Source organism: Pipra filicauda, unplaced genomic scaffold (assembly GCF_003945595.2).
Source record: "Pipra filicauda isolate LSUMZ 115617 unplaced genomic scaffold, ASM394559v2 scaffold231_size1239837_pilon, whole genome shotgun sequence".
In the NCBI taxonomy this organism is placed as follows: Eukaryota; Metazoa; Chordata; class Aves; order Passeriformes; family Pipridae; genus Pipra; species Pipra filicauda.
In genome coordinates this window covers 1,154,017-1,174,241 of record NW_024104345.1, presented here as the reverse complement: position 1 = coordinate 1,174,241, position 20,225 = coordinate 1,154,017, and the positions used below count along the sequence as shown (strand labels likewise).

The 20,225-nt window shown below is 42.9% G+C and overlaps 1 protein-coding gene across 1 annotated transcript in view; it reads left to right on the top strand.

Moving 5' to 3' along the window:
- The first annotated feature begins 221 nt into the window (after window positions 1-221).
- The window catches only part of TMC2 (transmembrane channel like 2), a 43,628-nt gene continuing 23,624 nt past the window's right edge, over window positions 222-20,225 (top strand). Inside the window, exons 1-14 of the mRNA XM_039381568.1 lie at window positions 222-279; window positions 580-627; window positions 2,570-2,909; window positions 3,631-3,783; window positions 5,967-6,057; window positions 6,961-7,042; window positions 7,339-7,445; window positions 9,158-9,256; window positions 12,533-12,675; window positions 14,219-14,366; window positions 14,813-15,001; window positions 16,464-16,643; window positions 17,466-17,618; window positions 18,933-19,061. Coding sequence (XP_039237502.1) covers window positions 222-279; window positions 580-627; window positions 2,570-2,909; window positions 3,631-3,783; window positions 5,967-6,057; window positions 6,961-7,042; window positions 7,339-7,445; window positions 9,158-9,256; window positions 12,533-12,675; window positions 14,219-14,366; window positions 14,813-15,001; window positions 16,464-16,643; window positions 17,466-17,618; window positions 18,933-19,061 — 1,920 coding nt within the window. The remainder of the gene's footprint in view (window positions 280-579; window positions 628-2,569; window positions 2,910-3,630; window positions 3,784-5,966; window positions 6,058-6,960; window positions 7,043-7,338; window positions 7,446-9,157; window positions 9,257-12,532; window positions 12,676-14,218; window positions 14,367-14,812; window positions 15,002-16,463; window positions 16,644-17,465; window positions 17,619-18,932; window positions 19,062-20,225) is intronic.

Below are 20,225 nucleotides of genomic sequence, written 5' to 3'. Positions count from 1 at the left end.
GGTGGGCTGAGGCAGAGCCTGGTTTTTTCCTGCCTCTCCCACCCCTCCCTGTCCACATGGCTCATGAGAAAGAGGTCACCCACAGCCGGACGTGCCCTTCTGTCTGCAATGCCCAGGAGACAAGCACATGGGCACTGGAAGAGAGAGTAATGTGTGTATGATTGGGGTGTGCGTGCACAGCATAGCAGCTACGGTGTCTGTGCAAAAGACGGGAGGCTGCCATGGGGAAGAAAAAGAAAAGTGCTTTACAGGTCATCATGGAAGATGGTTGGTATCACTGTGAGAACATTTCGGTTCGGATGCTGCCAAATACTTGACTAAACGTCTTGGGACTTTCCTAGCACACCATTTTGAGTGTCTCAAATATCATACAATTTCAGCTTGCTTGTGCAGGGAAATTTTGTCAATCTGCCAGACTAAAGTAAATATTAAGATCATCGCTGTAGGAAAAGAATATAATGTATAATCAATAAGGGACATTCTGGCAAGCTCAGCTGGAACTTAAGGCTAGCTGTGTAAAGCATCACGTGTATAAATTCCAGCAACAAATGTAATTGCTCTTTGTTCTTTGTCTTGCAGCCGGAATAGAAGTTGATGGAGAAGTCGAAAGTGACACAGAGAGTGAAGGTAATGTAGAGATTAACAAATGTGATCTTCTTTGAAATACAAGAGCTAATACCTTTTCTTTTTCTCCCTGGCTTGTGACTTGCTCTACAACATGAACTATTTCATGAGCTACTTGCAAGCAAACAGATTTTTCCCTTGAGGTTTGACTTATAATAGTGATATGTAAGCCACTGTTCTTAAGTAGGCTGTCCCCTTTCATCCATGATCCCAGAGCAGGAGGCTGTCAGAGCCCTCATTGCTTGGGAGTGAAACTCTAGTAAATCAAGCACTGCAGTAAAGGCATCACCCTGTGCAGGGCTGGGACCACTTTGCATTGTACTAAGGTCTGTTTGCCCTTCCTGTAATGCTTTCTTAGACCATAATACACTGGGATCTTGATTAATCATGTCTACAAGATAACAAAAATGAAAATGGATTGGAGGCAGACTGATGGCTGTGAGGGAAATCAGGAAAAGCCCATAGCAGGATTAAAAACATCTTTAACCCTGCATGTAGAGTATAAATAAAGAGAGATAGCTAAGAGGTAAGATCGTAACAGCACTGGATAGGTGATATAAATGGAATTGCCACTGCAAAAAATGCTTCACAAATGTGTCTGTATTATCCATAAAATATGAGAAAGTAATTAGCAAATGACTGCAATTTTTTTCTTTTTTTTTTTAAAATCGTATCCGCCTTTTCCATATAGGCAAAAAAGGTAATAAGATAAAAGTAACAAATGAATTCTTCACATTTAACCTGATATTTGATGGGTTGAAATGAAACTGTGACAGTTGATTGCCGCAAATGAACATTTTCCCAAAGAGGATAGGTGGTCCTTTGACCTAGATCAACAACTGAAATTCAGCTGAGATGGACAATTACATAGTAACTGAAACCTGCCGAATGGTTCCTGAGAAATTAGTTAAAAGCTCCTTCTCATTCCCAGTGTCAAGTGTGACAGCCACCATCTACTGCTTTTTTACCACTAACAAGCAGAAACTATTGCCTTGTTATCGATTTCTAACTTTTCACCAAAACAAAAAGACAAATCCTCAAATTCTTTCCGCTTCTATTTATCTCACCTTTTAGGCTCCTCATTTAACACCGGATCCCATTCCAGCACAGTTTCCTTTGTCCATTACAATATCTCTAACTCTAGCAAAAAAAAAAAAAAAAATTACAAATGTTTTATTTCTTTGAACACTTTACTTTCATCAGCCAGAAATGTTGGAAAATTAGAAAATGTACTAATGATTTTAATGCACTTGGTTGTAAAAGAGATGGGGACCTGTATTTTTTTTTTCTCCTTTCCATAACATTCTGCAATTAAATCATGCTCCATTTCAATCCTTGAAACTAGAAGCACTTCTGACTTCTGGAAAAAAAGAGGGGTTTAGCTTACAATACCAGTAAGAATGAAATATGCCTCAGAGACTATCTGGGCTTTTTCTCCTCCTCCAATACAAAAGAAAACTCAGGGAAACAAAACCGGATATTGCCTGAGCTGCACCTTTTCTCTCTATAAATAGAAGAACTCCTTCCCAGCCTTGAAAAGTAAACATCTTTCAAGGACATCACATCAACAAACAAACTACACATTGTATACCAGACTGCAATTTCTGTTTCCTTTGTTCTGGTGTGTTTACATGTCAGGAAGATATCTGTCTGTGCTCTCTGATGGATGGGCTTTTGCATTTGTAACTAATTTCTGATTTTCTTATGGTCACATAAAAGTCACTGATGTGCTAAATGAACCGTACTATCTTAAATGGGAGTTGCATAACAAGAGTTAGATGTACTTCTTGGAAAGGGCATAACACAAAGCCCACCGAGGTCAACAGGCACCTGCTCTTTGACTTCACCAGGGTTTGCATCAGGTATCCTGGCTGCCCACACTTTTCTGATGAATCCTTATTTGGCCAGCATGGATCCCAAAGTAATTGGTTTTTATCACTTACAGAAGATGAAGTAAAGGACAAGAAAACTAACAAACAACGCCTCAGGGAAACTGGCAGAGCAAGTAGACTTCAAAGCAAAGGGAAAGAGGAAGAGAAAGACAAAGAAGAAGATGACAGCAATGAGGAAGACAATGGTTGCCAACAAAATGGAGCTTCCAGGAGAAAAAACTACCAAAGGAAAAACAGAGATGGAAAAAAGGCAGGAGTGGAAGGAAGCCAACAGAGAGAGAGAGGCAAAAAGGCTCCTACCAAAGATCAAAAGGAATCAGAAAACAAAGAAAAGAAAACAACCAAGGAAGGAAATGAGGGGAAGAACAAACAGAAGGAAGACAGGAAAAACAGGTAATTAAACAATCTCTGACTATGGTGCCTTGTGTCAGACTGGCAGTGATACTGACATGCTAGTGGCATATGGATCAGAGCGGCAAAACCAATAGAGTGTAAATAAGTTTATGTTCTCCTAAAAGAGACACAACAGAGGAACACAGTGTAAAATGCCACACAACCAAACTGTTTCTAGGTCACTATCATTTCTCATCCAGGATCAGATCTGTGCATGTAGTGGAGTCCTAATGCCTACAGCACAGGGTAGACAGCTTGAGCACTTCGGATCTGCACACATTTTTTTGGTTGGTTTGTGGAAACGTTCAAGGTTAAAATGGATCCCTCACGTTTTCAAGTCTTCCTCTTCCAAATATCACCTGTCCCAACCTTCTGCTTCTCCCCATATCTCCCATTTTGTTCTGAAGGCATGAAAAGCATTTCTCCAGAGCCAGCTGTAGCCCTCAGCAATGCTTCTATATAGCTGAAGTACAGTCCAAAGCATGATGTTGAGTGAATTATGGTGGGGCACAATTGCCTCCTCATGATTCTGGCTGGAAACAGCCTTGCTCCAAGTGTGAAGGGCACTGGCACTGCACTGAGCCAGGGGATGGCGAGGCACTGTGCCCACATCAGAGTGGGATTCCTGGGCCAGTGGCACTGTGCTTATCCCAAGAAAGACCTTCCCTCTGACTCCTGTGAGTTTTTCTATTCTGTGTCCTTTATTTTGTGTGTCATTCAGTACTACTTCTGCTTCTTCCAACTCATCTGATGAGGAGTCATTGTCAGAGGAAGAGCTTGCGATGCTAATGGAGCAGGTGGAGCAAAAGAAAAAACTGATTTCCACGATGAGAAACAAGCCCTGGAGGATGGTGAAGAAGCTATCAGTGCTCAGGTACCCCTCAAACTGGAAACCCCCATCCCCGGCGTCTTTGCTGACTGTAGTCAGATGCACTTTGCCTTTCCCTGAAATTGTATATTTGCTGCTGCTGCTGCTGTAACACCACAGTCTCAGAAAAAGTGACGGGCAGAGCCTGGCCAGCCTGTCTGGGTTTAAATGAGCAGTTAAAATGTGCAATCTGATTTTCAGCCTCCGTAACCAAAGAACAGACAAAGTGCAAATCTGTTCAACTGATACCCATGGCCAGGTCATTCTACCCTTGTATTTAAAACCAAATGACTCACTACTGACAGGCTACTTGTTAAAGCCAACTCCATACCCTGGTTTGCTTATTCATGTCTGTTGTCAGACAAATCAGAGCAGCAAAGTGCCACGTTACTGCACAGGCCTGAGATGGGTCTGCTTGGAAAAAATGCTACGTTGTTTGCAGAGGTTTACGGAAAAAAGCTAATACTGCCATGCAGACCCTGCTGAACGTGGGAACAACTCAGGCAACAGCAGAGACCCGGTAGTGCAGAGAAATGGGAGGCAGTTGGGAAGGGCAAACCAGGAAAATCAAAACCCACAGGTCAACAGGGAATGGCTCATATCAAACCATTCCCATATTGAGGCAATGATTCAAATCCCAGTTTTATTGGTTAAGAATCCTCTGAAACCCCTTTCTGACAGGAGAGATTTCACAATAGCATTGCAAAGCACGCACAGTCCCATGGGGTGTGGTGATGCCCTTGCTCCGTGTTTACCGAGCAGTTGCTCAGAGCTGCAGTGACTGGGCTGTGAAGGCTGGCAGTCACCACGTGTCTCTGCTTCTCCCTTTTACACTCTAAAGGCGATGACCTGTTCCATCTTCCAATAAAATCATGAGCCGTGAACTCTGACAATTAATTCTGAAAATCTAGGTGAAGATCTATACAGAGAAATTGCATTAAAGTAGCTTTTCTCTCTCACAGGCATGCTATGAGCCTGAGCTCATTACAAATAAATTCTTATGTCCCTAAAATTCCAAAGTTCTGAAAGGAAAGAAAAGAAAAAAAGAGCAAAGCAGAGTTATTTCTGGCACTTTTTCCCTTCGGTGTAGGATCCTGGCTAAAATTCTACCTAGGATCATATTTGACAACATACCTCCATCCTTTCATCTTATTCCTGAACTACGGCAATCATTACTGCCTACTAACAAACCTAAACAATACTGTTGCATTGTTTATGCAGGGGTCTCCAGAAAGGCTCTCAACATGCTGTACATTCATTAATTATTTTGGATGCATAAACTCAACCCTGAGACAAGAAATTATTAGCCCCATTGCACAGACGAGGAATGTAAAACACAAAGAGAGTCAAACAATATGTTTAAGATTTAGAAATCTCACTTTAGGTTTGCAAATGAGGCCGCAGGTGGCTTTCACAGGGTTAAAGGCTGAACTAGCCAACTATTTCTACCAAGTGGAAGTCCATCTTTCTCATAGGTTTAGGATTGCAAACAACCTCCCAACTCCTAAAATTTAATCTCTTCTCATGATGTATTAGCAACACCAATTTATGATATAATTTTCTTCACAAATTCAGCATACCCTAACAGCATCTACTTAGATTATTTTCTCTGTATTTCCCTTACAAATCCTATTCTAAAACTAATTTAATTTTGCAGCTTGATTTTACTCCTGACTAGCGTACACTCATTCCTCTGGTGCTGAGATTATACCGTTGGGCCAACTGCACATTGTTGATATTTATCCAGGGAGGTCTTCATGGAGGGAAATTCTGAATCCTCTTGGGGTTTCTTTCGCTAGGCAATGTTATTTCCTTCTTGACCTATGCATCAGGAGAGAGAAGTTATAACAGGCCTGCAGGGTGGGAGAGCTCTGTAGGAAGAGAAACAGGCGGACTTTTGGTTTACACCCAGGAAGAAGTGTGGAACAATACTTGGGGCACATCTCTACATGAACATAAGTGCTTTGGGGACCTCCTACCTAGTCCCAGATGGGCATGAGAGCTCTACATGGCATAGCAACACCAGCAGCAGATAGCAGCCAGAACCCCATATGCACAATGTGGTGTGGAGAGAAATCAAGCCCCCACCTTCACACAAGCATAGCTGTTATCCCACTGCTGGAGGCAGATGTGAAAAGCTAAAGACCCCTTTGCTGTTTTAATAACCTGCCTGTTTATTTTTCAATCAGGGAGGCACAAGCTTTTGTAGAGAAGTTTGAAGGAGCTCTGGGAAAAGGGAAGGGCAAAAAGTTGTATGCATATAAGATGATGATGGCAAAGGTAAGTGCTGCAATGATGTCAAGGAAAGGCTTGATACTCAGTTAGGCATTCAGTACGTTTGTGGGTTTATTAACCTCTGTTTAGCAAAAGAGGCACCAGGAAGTCTGAATAAAAATTCCTGTCCTCATTCAAAACAATATTAGCTGACTTCAAATCTATTGCAGAAAGAACAAGGGGAAATTTACCCCAACCTGAAGGTCACCCATTGTGACCTTCCCTGAAGCAAGGGATGGTTTGCAGGAGCAGGGAAAACCATGGCTTTCTGGTTGCAACCTCCAAAACCTTGATCTGTGAGACAAGGTACCCCTAACGGGGAGAGAGGCCATGTCAAACTCTTGCAATACCCCATGTACTCCCATAAAATTTCATCTTCCCCAATGATGAGGAGATAATAGGGAGAACGATGGCTGTGTTTTAAGACTGAAGCTGCATGTTGTCATGGAGATTATATTGAGAAATGCAAAACAGAGACAGGTTTGAGACGATGAAATCCATGGGAGTTTAGCTGCTAGTGTGATGAGGAAGAATTCAAGTTCCGCGTTTTATCATATTAGATTTTGTTTTAAATAGAGTTGGTTCTGAACCAACTCTTTCAACCTAGAGCTAGGTCTGAATTTTCTACTCCCATGTAGTATGGTAAGCTCATAGCTCAGCTGCAGCTTTCCAAAAATCTGGAATGGTTAAAACTCAGATAATGAATGTGAACGGTTGCGGTTGGGGGGATTTCAGATTGAAGGGTGTTTCTAAAATAGTCCAAAAGAACAGACTCAGACCACAGTTCTTGCTTTAGCCTTTACACCCACTCCCAGCCATGCTACCAAATCCTGACATTAGAAAGCCCTGCAGAGAAAGCAGCCTCTCCCTTCACACCACTCTTCTCACTGTGATGTTGTCTTGTTTCAGAAATGGGTGAAATTTAAGAGAGACTTTGAAAATTTTAAAACCCAGTGCATACCCTGGGAGATGAAGATAAAGGAAGTGGAGAGTAAGTGGAAGTTGCTCTGTGGTGGCAGCGAGACATTTTGCAAGACAGCTTTGCCTTCATCCTAACAATGTTCCAGCTCTCTGGTCCCCGATCATCACTCACCCTGGGCATCAGTGCCAAACAAGGAGCACGCACCCCAGGCAGCTCCAGGCATCGCTGCCTCCATCAGTTGTGGGGACTGTTGGGAGGGTCATGGACAACACGTTGGGGAGACCTCAGGGTAAAGGGGTCCAGGTGTTGCTGAGCACAGTTGAACCCTCTCAAGCTCCTAACCACGAAATGTCTTCTGGTTTAAGGTCACTTTGGCTCCTCAGTCGCTTCCTACTTCATATTCCTACGGTGGATGTATGGAGTAAATCTTGTCCTTTTTGGGTTAATATTTGGACTGGTTATAATTCCAGAGGTAAGTGCTTAATTCTCCTTTCAGTAATATCTTGCCCAGCGCTTGACACAAACATGAGATGGATAACACAAACAAATATCTTATAACAGGCTTTAGAAAAATGAAACATATGAGGACAAAAGACTGATTACAAAGACTGTTACTGACACAGAAGCAAAAGATGGATTGATATCAGGAGACCTAAAACACTATCAAAGATCCTGCCCATCCAGCAGCTGAAACAGGAGCTCAAAAACCTAATTTAAGACTAGTTTTACATTTTGGCTAAAGTGAGAAACATGACATATCAATCCTAGACACAAGATCTGGTTTGCAAGAGCCATAAGAAATGGATTGTGCTCAGAAAGTAATTAAGAACTCCTGTTTTGGGCCCTCTGAGGGGCATGTCCATGGAACAGCAGCCATGGCACAGTCCTGCAGGAGGAGTTCTTGAGGGAATAGACAAAAAATTTCCCAGCACTTTGCCAACTAACATTTGCTTGGGAAACAGCCTTCCAATTCAGATGATTCACAAGCAATAGTTTTATTTTTAGTTTTTCTATTTCTTGCTTTTCTTGGAGAAGAAAAAGGATCTCATAGCCAAATTGATATGATCATTTATTGAAGATTTTTTTAATGTAGCCATTACAGCTCTGGCTAAATTACTCAGTGCAGTATTTAAAGGCTGTGCAATCCACAGACAGTGGCATCTGTTCTGTTCAATGCAGAATTTTATGAAGCAAAACTGCAGAGCAGAGTCTCTCCTGAGGACCATGCTTTTGTTCTCCTTAATGTGCTTGCTCACGCTATCAAAAGGGAAAGCTCAGTTTCCTCCCAGGACGAAGAGACATAACCATTAGCACTGTACAATATAAATGTGTTTTGTTAGGAACTATGCATATGGTAGAAGCCTTCGCCTCTAAAGGATGCACACTGTTACTCATTGCCTACTGAGCTGTTACGATATGGAGAATAGCTGGGCAATAAACATTTAATCATAAATTATTTTGAATGTAATTAGATAGCCCTAAAAAATAAGTGATAGTTATATGCTAGGACCTTTCTAAGCCATGAATGCTAATGAGATATTTTGGTATAAGCACCAGTCAGAGTTTGCTTGTAAATATATTAACTTTCCATAGACCTTGCCATTCTCTGTCTGGACTTCAACAGCTGCTGGACCAGCTGCAAGACCTGCTTTGTATGGTGCCATCAGGACACGCAGTGCCATTGAAACTGTTCTTTGCATCTTTTTGTCGTATGCTTTTTGCTCAAACCTAATTGCCTTCTACCTCACCTTGAGAACATTTTTCAATTCAAGACTATATAATACAAAATATACTGCAAGCTCAACCCAGTGCTTTTGACTCCTCTCAGAGGAGGAGCCCTGCATAAATAGATGAAATTAATCCCTTTATTGCCTTAGACCCATGAAGTTCAATCAAAGAACTTCTTGCTAAACTAAGGACATTTCAAGTGAAGCTGTTCATCGAAGGATACAGTTCCTCCTCGGCAAAATATTTCCTGTGCAATGGATGTGGCCAGGGAAAGGGAAATCCTCTGGTTATTTGGATGAAATTAATTCTAAATATTTTAAACTGCTGCTTTAGTATTAAGAAATAAAATATATATTAAAATCAACAACAACAACAAAAAAGAAAATCAGCCAAAAGCAAACCAAAAGAGACTCATTAAGAAAAAAAACTGTAAAATCTGTTATTAATGTTCTCCAGGTCCTGATGGGAATGCCGTACGGGAGCATGCCAAGGAAAACTGTACCCCGGGCTGAACAAGCAACAGCTATGGATTTTTCAGTACTTTGGGATTTTGAGGTAAGCATATGAGTGTTAATCATAAAAGATCAGTTGAATACCTCCTGAAACCCTTCAGAAGTTAGTAGTGCTACAAGGATAAATTTGTTCTAAGATACACCAGCTCCTATTTTTTCCAGAAGTTGAAGACACCTGTCTTTTGTTGCAACAAAATCTTTGTGGATGCCCAGAGATTTCTGGCCAAACCAGCATGTACACATGCAGACACTTGCATATGGATTTGAACAACTTCCATATACAAAAGTGCTGGCTGGCATACGTCACACGTGTGTATGTATACACAAAAGCCATTTTGCTTCCAATTCAAAAGGCAACCAAAGGCAGCCAGAATGAATGTGAAAGGCTGGAGCTGCTCCAAACCAGGCAGCTAGAAGGTGACTTCAAGCTGTGAACCCCCTTCATGGGCAGGGAGCACCTTGCCAGACCACTGAACTTGCTCATAGCCTCAGAAAGAGGATTGCTCCTCACGTAGGTGCCCTCCCTGTTCCCCTGATGTATTTATATGAGCCTGAAGCAGGAACCAAAATTTATGACTTGCACCCGAAGGGAAAACCCAAGTTTTCAGCCATCTGTTTAGTGCTTGGCTGCAACAACAACTCACCTCCCACCCCAGTTCCTTTGAAGAATTAGGCCAAACAGATTAAGTGTTTTTACCAGGTAGCCCAAAAAAAAGATGTGTGCAGGGAGTGAAGAGATTCTGCTGTGACTAATACTTTGGGACCTGACTTCCAAAGTTGCTATTTCTGGAAATATTTTTTTAATGCTTGTTGGCACTGGCCCACCTGTTACAAGCACGGGATCCAGTCCTTCTGTATTAAACCCCATCGAAATTTCCTTACCTAAAAGAACCCAAACCAAACCAACCAACCAAAAAAACCACAAAAAACCCAAAAAAACCCACAACCCCCCCTCAAAACAACACCCCAAACCCTACTTTGTTATAAGCCATATTATTTAAAATAGTTTATTAAAAAGGCTTCAAATATTGGTGTCCAGGAACCTATCAGGGTCAGGTTTTCATTCACTCCCCATTTTTTGCTGAGGATCCTTTTAGCTCTTCCTCTCCCAGCCCTTTCACCTACTTGCCACAATCCAAAATTCAGGGGTGAATAATGGACATTTTTAATAGCATTGCACTGAATGAAAAGCTCGTTTGAGTAGTGCACTGTAAAAATACAAGAGGTAGCATTTAAACTCATTAATCCAGGAAAAAAAAGCCCAGGCAAAATAAAACCCCCAAACAAACAAACAAATCTGAAAGAGTGCTGCTGAACTGCAGCTGCTGATTCTGTCTGCGAGACCATAAGCTGTAGATATATCAGTAAGGAAAATTGCCTCTGGACAAGTCTGTATCCTTGCATGAAAGGCTGGCTCTTATGACCTGCCAGTCTCTTGCCTTGCTGAGGTCTTGATCCTCTGAACCCCTCTGCCATACAGGTCTCCATCCAGTACCCATTCCCTTGCTGCCTGACCTAAGGGAGCAACCATGCAAACTTGAGAGGCCATCTCCAGCTGTGGGGCAACAATGTACACTGATACCCTCTGTAGCCAGGAGATGTCAAATGAAACCCTTCGCAGAGGCTTGCCCTTTGAAAATTAATAGATGTTTATTCCAGCATGCTCCACAGGAGAGGTGCGATGGGGAAATATATCTCAGAGCAGGCATAAAATAAAGAGTCAATACTGTGATCCTGAAAAATACCTTTCAAGAAAGAGGAGCTCAGGAAATGTATGCTTTGGCAGCAAGGAGGTCACACCATGGATTTTTAGAGGAGTATAAAGAAATAAATCTCACTTGGACACCATGTCTCACAAATGGAGTTTAAAGAACATACTGGATGATGTAAGCAGAGAAACTAATTTTTCAGTCCCCAGTATGTGATGAATCAAAAAGACAAAGGATTGGAAATTAGAAGCTGAGAAACAAACTTCACTAGCGCCTTCCAGGGGCATTATATTTTACAGGGCTTTTTTTACCACATCTCCCCAGCAGACATTATATATGACAGGCTACAAGCCCCAAGCAGATGTTCAGTGGTGTGCTGCCCACGGGCTTCCTGTGTTTCCCCCAGTGGCCCAGAAGCACTGACAGGAAAACATGCAGAGTGGTCCTGTATCTGTGGCACTGCACTTTGTGCAATGCAAACATGTATCTAACATGGCACCCAGGGATACCAAAGATTTTTATTACATTAGGAAAGAAAAACCTAGCACTTTGGGGGAGCTTAATTCAATTAAGTGAAGGTGGCCAAATACTGGAAGAGAGGCATAGAAAGGTTGTGGGATCTCCATCCTTGGAGATTTTCAAAGCTCAGCTGGACACAGCCCTGAGCAACAACACTTGGTTTTGCGATTGTCTCTGCTTTGAGCAGGGGGATTGACTAGATGGCCTCCAGAGGTCCCTTCCCATGTAAACCGTTCAATGTCTCTAAACAAGATCCATTACACAGCCTCTGATATGAGCTTCAAGTTATGTCTCAATTTTGGTCTTTCCAAAGGCTTGATGAGCAGGGAGATTGCTCAACTATCATGGCCAGACTGACTAAGTACACTTAACTAATAAGCTAAAAGACAATAAGAAAAAATAGAGAAGTACAATACGTAATGATACACATCAACTTGGATGAGATACAACAGAAAAATAGGGAGAGATTGCTAATGCCGGTTAGGAGGTCCGCACACTCGTTGAGTACCCAGCAGTTTGTACAGCAAAAAATAGGTCTTGAGACAACATGGTTGATATTTTGTCTGAGCTCTGCTTTCCACAGGAAAGTAATGCTTTGATTTTACTCTGTAGTTATATTTGCTCTGCAGGTGGCAGCCAGTAAAAGGAACTAAATCTGCAAAGTACTAAGTGTCAGTTGCCTCCTACCTGAAAGGAAAACATTCCTATCATGGAGGGAAAGTCCTCTGCTACAGCATTTCTATAAGATCCAAGTGTTTGATATTGGCTTAGAGAAGCAGGTGGGCCACAGCCACAAAGAGCAGTAAGGATGTTTTTCTGGGAGGGATGAAGCAGTGATGGATCAAAAATATATTTTAGTTTTGAGCCACTACCCTCTTACATGCTCTCCCTCATCTTCCCTCTCTTAGGAAGATAACCTCTTAGGAAGATGGCTCTCAAAGGTCACAGGGCACCAAACAGACAAGAATGAGACAGTAAAAATTTTCCAAGTTGGTTTTCCTTGTTTGAATCTTCAGTTTTCACTAGAAATCTCTTTCCTGCAGAAGAAAAGCTTCACAGCTTACAGAGGATTGCTTTTGCTTTTCCTCCAGGGCTACATCAAATACTCAGCACTCTTTTATGGCTACTACAACAACCAGAGGACAATTGGCTGGTTAAAATACAGGCTACCAATGGCGTATTTCATGGTTGGGATCAGTGTATTCGGCTACAGCCTGATGGTTGTTATCAGATCGTAAGTAAGCTGACATTGTCCTCTCTCCAAAACCCACCCAGATGTGTCTCGCAGCTGGGTCCCCCTCCATGGGCACAGCTCATGACTTGGTCCAGCCTTACTGGATGGGTGGAAAGGGGGCTGTGTGCCTGCTGTTTTCATGCACTCGGCCTCCCCATCCACCACCCTGGCTCTGGTGGGCTGGGCAGACCTGGGCACTCTCCTGCCTCATCCATGTACTCATGTGCACTATTTTGAACCCTCTCATCTCCTACTCCAGCCATCTTCTTCCTTCTCCTCATCTCCTTTTTAATCCTTCTTTCAACATTACTACAGGGCCATCAAATAGGTAGATTTTGTACATCTCCTTTTTAATCCTTCTTTCAACATTACTACAGGGCCATCAAATAGGTAGATTTTGTACATGAAGGAGGATGTTACTTGCAGTAAGTTTCCAAGGTTCCTTTTCCATTCTTTCATTGCAAAATAAACATTCCTGAAAGCCAGTGTGGGTCACACAGATGGTGCAAGGACTGTGGAAAAGAGCCAAATGCTACCAGATTGTTTTAATGTGTCCCTAAAACAATCAGTGGAGCTTAAAAGTGGCCACAATCTCTGTGCCCCTTGTGCACTGTCCCCAAGCACCAGTGAGGCTCCCGCAGCATCCTCAGGGCACTGAGGATGCAGCTGAGGCACTTGTCACTGCTGAGATGATCTCTGCAAAGTCCAAAATAAAAAAAAAATAAAACCTCCTATCTCTGCCTAAATGACATGCCATGCAAAGGTCTTCCTTTCTTTGGAAGAAAGAATAAGTCCATGGATTTGCATCACTGCTGAAACATGCCCTATTGCTGTGCAGCAGAAAGAGCCTCTTGAGCCTTTGGCTTGAGTGGGACATGGGGATTTTCTGTACATTTGCCATGAAATTGCAGCATCTGTTGTCTCGCCTTCCTTGAGGGACTGGTGCTAGGAACTCTAGTGGGACTTAGAGAAGGATTTCAGGAATCAAATAATAGAGAGGAAACAGCAGAAACCATATCTGCTCCTACACTGATTAACAAGAATAATCCTTTTTCTCTCCCTGCATTACTTGCTGCAGGCTCTTTGGCTCCAGCATTCTGCAGCAAGTGAAGTCTCACTAAAACTTTGTGCTGCGGTGGGTGTACTGTACAGCACCAAGGGGGTTTGACTAAATTTAGCTAACTAAAGGTAGCCATAATCATATACTGTATCCTAAGACCTGGAAACACCATAAATAGACTTTCTTCAGGTACTAGCTGGTGGAAGCAATCCTTAACCTCTTTAATCACCCATACTAGTTTTTTTCCATATTACTGTTTTTAATACAAGACCTGCATAGCCCTGAAGACACCATTTGACAGTTGAGTTCACTTTAAACCTGAAGTCTCATGGCACATATTAGTCACTCCAAAACCCCAAGAATGGTCATCCCACTCCATCTTATCCACCAGTAATCCACTGGTGCTGTTCTGCAAAGCTGAAGGAGACATAGTGGCTCTGTGAAACACTGTCTGACCTTGTCACTGCACACATCCTTATGCAGGATGGCACGCAATGCCAATGAAAGTACAGCAGATGGGGATGATGACAACTTCGTTTTCAGCTGGAAAATGTTCACCAGCTGGGACTATCTCATTGGCAATGCAGAGACAGCAGACAACAAGTTTGCATCCATCACCACCAGTTTCAAGGTAAACCTAATCAGCATTTCCTCATCTGCTTCTGGGGATGCTCCCAGTGCCTGCCATGGCAGAGGTTTAAGGGGAAATCTGAGTACCTGCACAGCATCTCTCCGTATGAACAGGTTATGGTGCTGGTCCATGGCAGCTCCAGCTTCTGTGCCCTTGTCCCCCTAACTCTCTTCTTTAGGATTTTTAAAAAAATTGTGTTACTTTAGAGTGCAGTTCCCCCACCACGTTCCCTTGAGACATGTCAGGCTATTTGCCATTTGATATCTTTCAGTCCAACCAGGATGCCTGTATGAAGCTTAGCTTGAATTGAACACAAACTACCAAGTTGAATATAGCCAGAATAGCATGGGATTGCATTTCATAGGGTGAGAAAACATCTGATGTTGCCTTATGCTTGGTGCTGCAAGATATTCATTCCAATTCTTTGAGCACCCCTGTTTTTTCAGGAGTCTATTGTAGATGAACAAGAAAGCAACAAGGATGAGAATATCCACCTGAGAAGGTTCCTGCGGGTTTTGGCCAATGTCCTCATCATATGCTGCTTGTGTGGGAGTGGCTACCTCATTTATTTTGTGGTGAAACGCTCCCAGACATTTTCCAAAATGCAAAATGCAGGATGGTATGAAAGAAATGAGGTAAGGAAACTTTACTTCCAGTTTTCTGCTTAGATAATTTGTCTTGGACATAAGCATAATTGTTGCAACAGCTTGAGGTCAGCATCCAAGGCAGAGAGATTCGCTACCAGAGTTCACTAGTTCCCTTCAGTACCTTTGCACTTGTTGTAGCTGGGAAGCACATTGGTCTCACTGAAAGTTTCTAGGACAAATTAACACCTCCTGCAGAGAGGGGGAAATAGTCTTACAGTAAATCACAATAAGAATCAATGGCTCTTTGGCACTTACAACACTGACCACCATCTTAAGAATCAAATTGCATGTTAACGCTTACAAAGTGTTGTACTAGAAAGCTCTCTGGGTGTTAGCAATGTCCATAATCAGACATAACTCTAATCCTTATCATCCACCTTGAATTATGGGAATAAGATTTTAGAATCTGAAGAAAAATTGCAGTAGTCAAAATTTTTCTGTGTCTGATTTTGGAATTAAAAGTTCAAACGTTCAAGCTCTTCACACACACACAAAAATGTCAACCTATGGAAAGCTTTAATTTCAACATATACTACATTATCATGTATTTATATATCAAAACCAAGTTAAATCCAAAGCCATGCATTTTCACAATTCCCATGGAAAACTTTAGCTAGACAGCACCTGCTCTCAAAATGCTTTGATTTATTACGGTGAACTTTTCTGGTGATAACCTGATAACTTTCTGGTGACAACCTGAGATCTAAAAAAATAGTGTTCTGGGTACTATTTCTTGTCCTGAAAAGAAAAGCACAAAGAAGAGACCTGTGTGTCAGAGACTGACTGCACCTGTACCAACAAAGTCCTCTACAGGCCAATGGACACCGTAGGGCTGTAAAAAAACACAGAGCCTGTAAGTCACACCTGAGCTAACCCTGACTGGCCAATGACATCACTGACCACAGTACAACTTATAATCTCTCATGATAAAGAGGAAAAAAGATGCCACTAGGACATGTTTTCCCGAGCTGCAAAACTGAGTCCTTGATGTGCTTCCATTCAAATCTGTAAATACCTATTGCAAAAGCAAAGGTGCTGAACGTGGAAAATAAACATTAGCATCAACTAATTATCTTTAGGCACACGGGCCAGTCTTGCGCTTCCTCCAAAACTAAAATAAGAACCTCGGAGCTGATGCAAGCAGTACTACAAGGTACTTGAGGAACCTAAATATTCATGAGTCTGGACTGACAGGGAACAAATCCTTCAGAGCTTTGAGATAACAGCAAAAGTGCTCCTGCAAGAGCAAGTTGTGCAACCCAGCCCTGAAGTCTGATTGCTGTGCTGCCTGCACACTAAGCAAAGCCAGAAACTGAGTTTGCTTTGATTCCCTCCCCTTCATAAATCCTTCAAAAATATCCAACCAGTTGCCGGCAGCCCCCGCTCTGGTTGAAGTAAGATAGTCACTGTTGTTACTACTAGCAGTTATCTCATTTTCCTCATGTGTCAGGTTGAAATTGTGATGTCCTTGCTGGGCATGTTTTGCCCTCCGCTGTTTGAAACCATCGCTGCACTAGAAAATTACCATCCCCGCATTGGGCTGAAATGGCAGCTGGGGAGGATCTTTGCGCTCTTCCTTGGGAACCTCTACACGTTTTTGCTGGCCTTGATGGATGATGTCAACGAAAAAGTAAGAACTGAGCCAAAAAGCCATGTCCACTAGCATTTTCCAGAGTCGAGGGTGAGCGTACCTTGTCCCCACAGCCTGCAGGCACAATCACCCCCTTTGCAGCAGGTGCTTCCTCTGTCCCCAGTCCTCGTGAGTATCGTCTGCAGTGCCCCGGGGAGACTCACCAAGCAGAGTCTCCAGCTTCTCTTTACAGCCCTGAAAAAAGCATGGTTATTGTCTCCTATAATCACAGCATGTTAGGGTAATTCGATTTTTTTCTCCATCAGACACTGTGTGCAATTTCTATTAACGCAGACCCCAAGGATATAGTTTATAATCCTCTTTCCCTGCCTCCCCTCTTTAACATTATCCTGGTAGTGTGTAGTGGGCAGATAACTGCAGGAAAGGATAAACGTCTAACTGATCCACAGAAAAAATTACCCTGTTTTAAGCTGAGAAGAATTAGAGGAATTTGAGGTGTTTTGCTCTGCCCTGAAAAATTATGAGGAATGTGAGGAAGGAGGACTGGATAGAGGCTCCCTCTGCACACAGTAGTTTTGGAAGAGGTCTGACTCCTCCATTTGTGGGGAGCAGGTTGCTTGCTCCCCAAAACTCATGGAGTCTCAACCTGCTCTCAGTCTGGAAGGGCTGCTGCTCCCCTACTCCTGGCCAAGGGAAGCAGTTTCTGTGCTATAGCCAGATTATAAAATCTGTTGTAAGCAGTGCCTTATATGATGGGTGGTAACTGGTAAGGGGGAGCCCAACGCCTTGGATTTCTCCAAACACATCCACTGAGACCTCTATTTTGTGATGTTTTTAGCCGTGGGGGTCTCTTTGTTGCAGCTGGCGGAAGAGGACGTGGTAAAGAACATCACGTACTGGACACTGCTTGGCCACCACAACTTGTCTGTGGGGAATGACAGCACTGCTACACCACCTCCCCTTGACCCTGCAGATGTGCCCAGGGGACCCTGCTGGGAGACAACTGTTGGCATCGTAAGAAATTTGTTATGTAGCAAGTCTCTGTGTTGGTTTGGGGTGATTCATTTTTTTGTTTTTCTTGTTGATGTCTTTAGCATTTCCAGGCTTGAAGTTTTCCTCACAAATGACACATCTTTTGCCTACTCTCATATAGCAGCACCAAGGCAATGCAAGTTCTTGGCCATGGTTCTCAAGCCTCGGTAGTGAAATCCTCAGCTGAAGCAACCAAGGCAGACACAGCTCTGCAGCACTTGCCAGGAGGAGCATAAAAGGCTGGGTAGTCTGCAGCCATGCCTGCATCATGTTCTTGTTCAGATCATGATTGTGCCTTTGAAGCAAACTGCTCTTCTTCATCTATTTCTGCACTTCCTTCACATTGCAGAGAGGCTTTGGTGCAGGAGTAAAACCCAGTCAGAGGACATGCCTCAAGGGAACTCCTGACATGTCCCAACCCATAACACGAGGCCATGGAATGAAAACAAAATTAGGCAAAAGTAACCCCCTTGAAAGGCATGCAGGGTGGCCTTCAAGTCCTCGATTTCACCACCCTGCATTTACCTTGCACCAAGAAGTTCAGCAGCCACACTATGCACAGCTTAAAAAGTAAAAGCAATTGTTTATTGGTTGACGTAGTTAGGGCTTGCCAAGCTACGAGGCTATGCATTCCTGTGCACACACGGCGGGTCTTCACTAGCTGAGTGGTTTTCAGTCGAGTGGGAAAAGACCCACCACCATCACTCCTCAGAAAGGGCTGATCCTCAGTGCGACTGAGCTGGTTTTTTCCTCCCCAGACTTTTAAACCTTTTCTTGTGTCTTTCCTTTAGAATCCTTGGGATACCGGTTATCTCCATCTGACAAGTGTTACTTCCACCTGCAATTTTACCTTTTTTGTCTTGCACATCTCCCTTGTCTACACTTACTCATAGCTCTTGTTTACAACTGAGCATTTTCCTCAGGAGTCCATGTGAAGGTCAAGGAGCTGAGCCATACCAGAGCAATGCACAATCAAAATTACTCTTGGAGTATGTATATTTTACACCAGCATTATTGCTGGCATTAACATTCTGCTCCAATTTTATGAGCTGCCACAGCATACAAGCACAGTCAATAATGCCAGCAGCAGCTATCGGGTCTAACAGCTGGAATGGAACTCGTAGTTCCCAAGCACAAAGGTAAAGCTTAGGCACTGCCGAGTGTTTGAAAACAGGCAGGGAGTTTGCTTGTGCTATGCTTTTCTGAAGGCAAATGGTCTAATAAAAAAATACAGTCCTGAATCCGCTACTGAAATTATAGGACATAAATGTTTTTTTCCCTTCTTTTAAATTTCAGGAGTTCGTGAGGCTCACTGTGTCCGATATCCTTGTGACCTTCATAACCATTCTGGTGGGAGATTTCATCCGAGCTTGCTTTGTGAGATTTGTGAATTACTGTTGGTGCTGGGACCTAGAAGCTGGATTTGTAAGTCAGTATCTTATAGCTGAGAAGATATAAGTAATTTAGGGCCATTTGGTCAAATGCTACAAATGAATTTGTTCTGAATGCTTCCAGTGGCCCTCTGGTCTTGTCTGATAATTTCATTGGTGTAGATAGTATCTGCATCACTTTTCTGGATCAATCAGTTCCATCCTCACCTAAGGACTTTAAAACATGAAGCTGAGTTTAAAAAAATAATCTGTTATTCATTCCGTTGTTATAACTCCAAACCTTTGGGCCCTTCTATACCTCTTCTCAAAGCCCCAGAACTTCCTGTTCATTGCCCACCCTGCAGGCAGTAACCTGCTTTACTCACAGCACCATCTTCTGATTGATGCTGGAAGCTGGTGTTACTTCTGCTGCAGTGGGGGAAGCAGCATTTCCTTGCCCTCTCATGTATGTGTAACTCACAACAGCATTGGACTCTTTGGTATTCCTAAAGACTACATTACCAAAGCAGCCAGTATTGCAGATGCACAAAACACAGAAGAAAATAATGGAGGGGTGGAGGGAAGTCCGTTGTTTCACGTAGCAGGAGACAAAACCAGATGGATTCAGAGAGAGATGGAAGTACCTTGCAAGATTACAAGTAGATCAGTGCACCCACTCCCTAGCTGTCCTACTGGAAGTGGTCTGGAAAACCTGTTCTGGACCTACCACTATTAGCACCCACATCAGATAGTTACAATACTGCTTTATATGGAGCAACCTAGCACCTAGCACAGAGTATAATGTCACCAAATACCCATCAGGCCATATGTTCCCTCATATTTCTGTCCCTTTGCCTATATTTCTGTTCTTCAGCAGCTTGGACCTGGGTACATGGATATATCCAGCATAGCATTTGCCCTCCAGCTCATCATTATCACCATCTAAACATTCAGTACTTTACCACAGTGGAACTGTAAGTCCATAACCAGACACACCAGCTGGAGTTTAAACCTAGTCCCCTGCCATGGCTCCTTTGCTTGCAGCTGGCATTATATTAGCAGGGAGAGATAAACACAGAGCAGCTCTAAGCACCTCCATATATCTTTCCAATTTTGAGCAAGCCAAGAGAGAAGCAGCAGCCCACAGCACAGTAGCTCCAATTCTGCCTTTGCCACAGTGCTGCTGGTCATTCAAGCAGTATGCACACAGCGGGAGCCC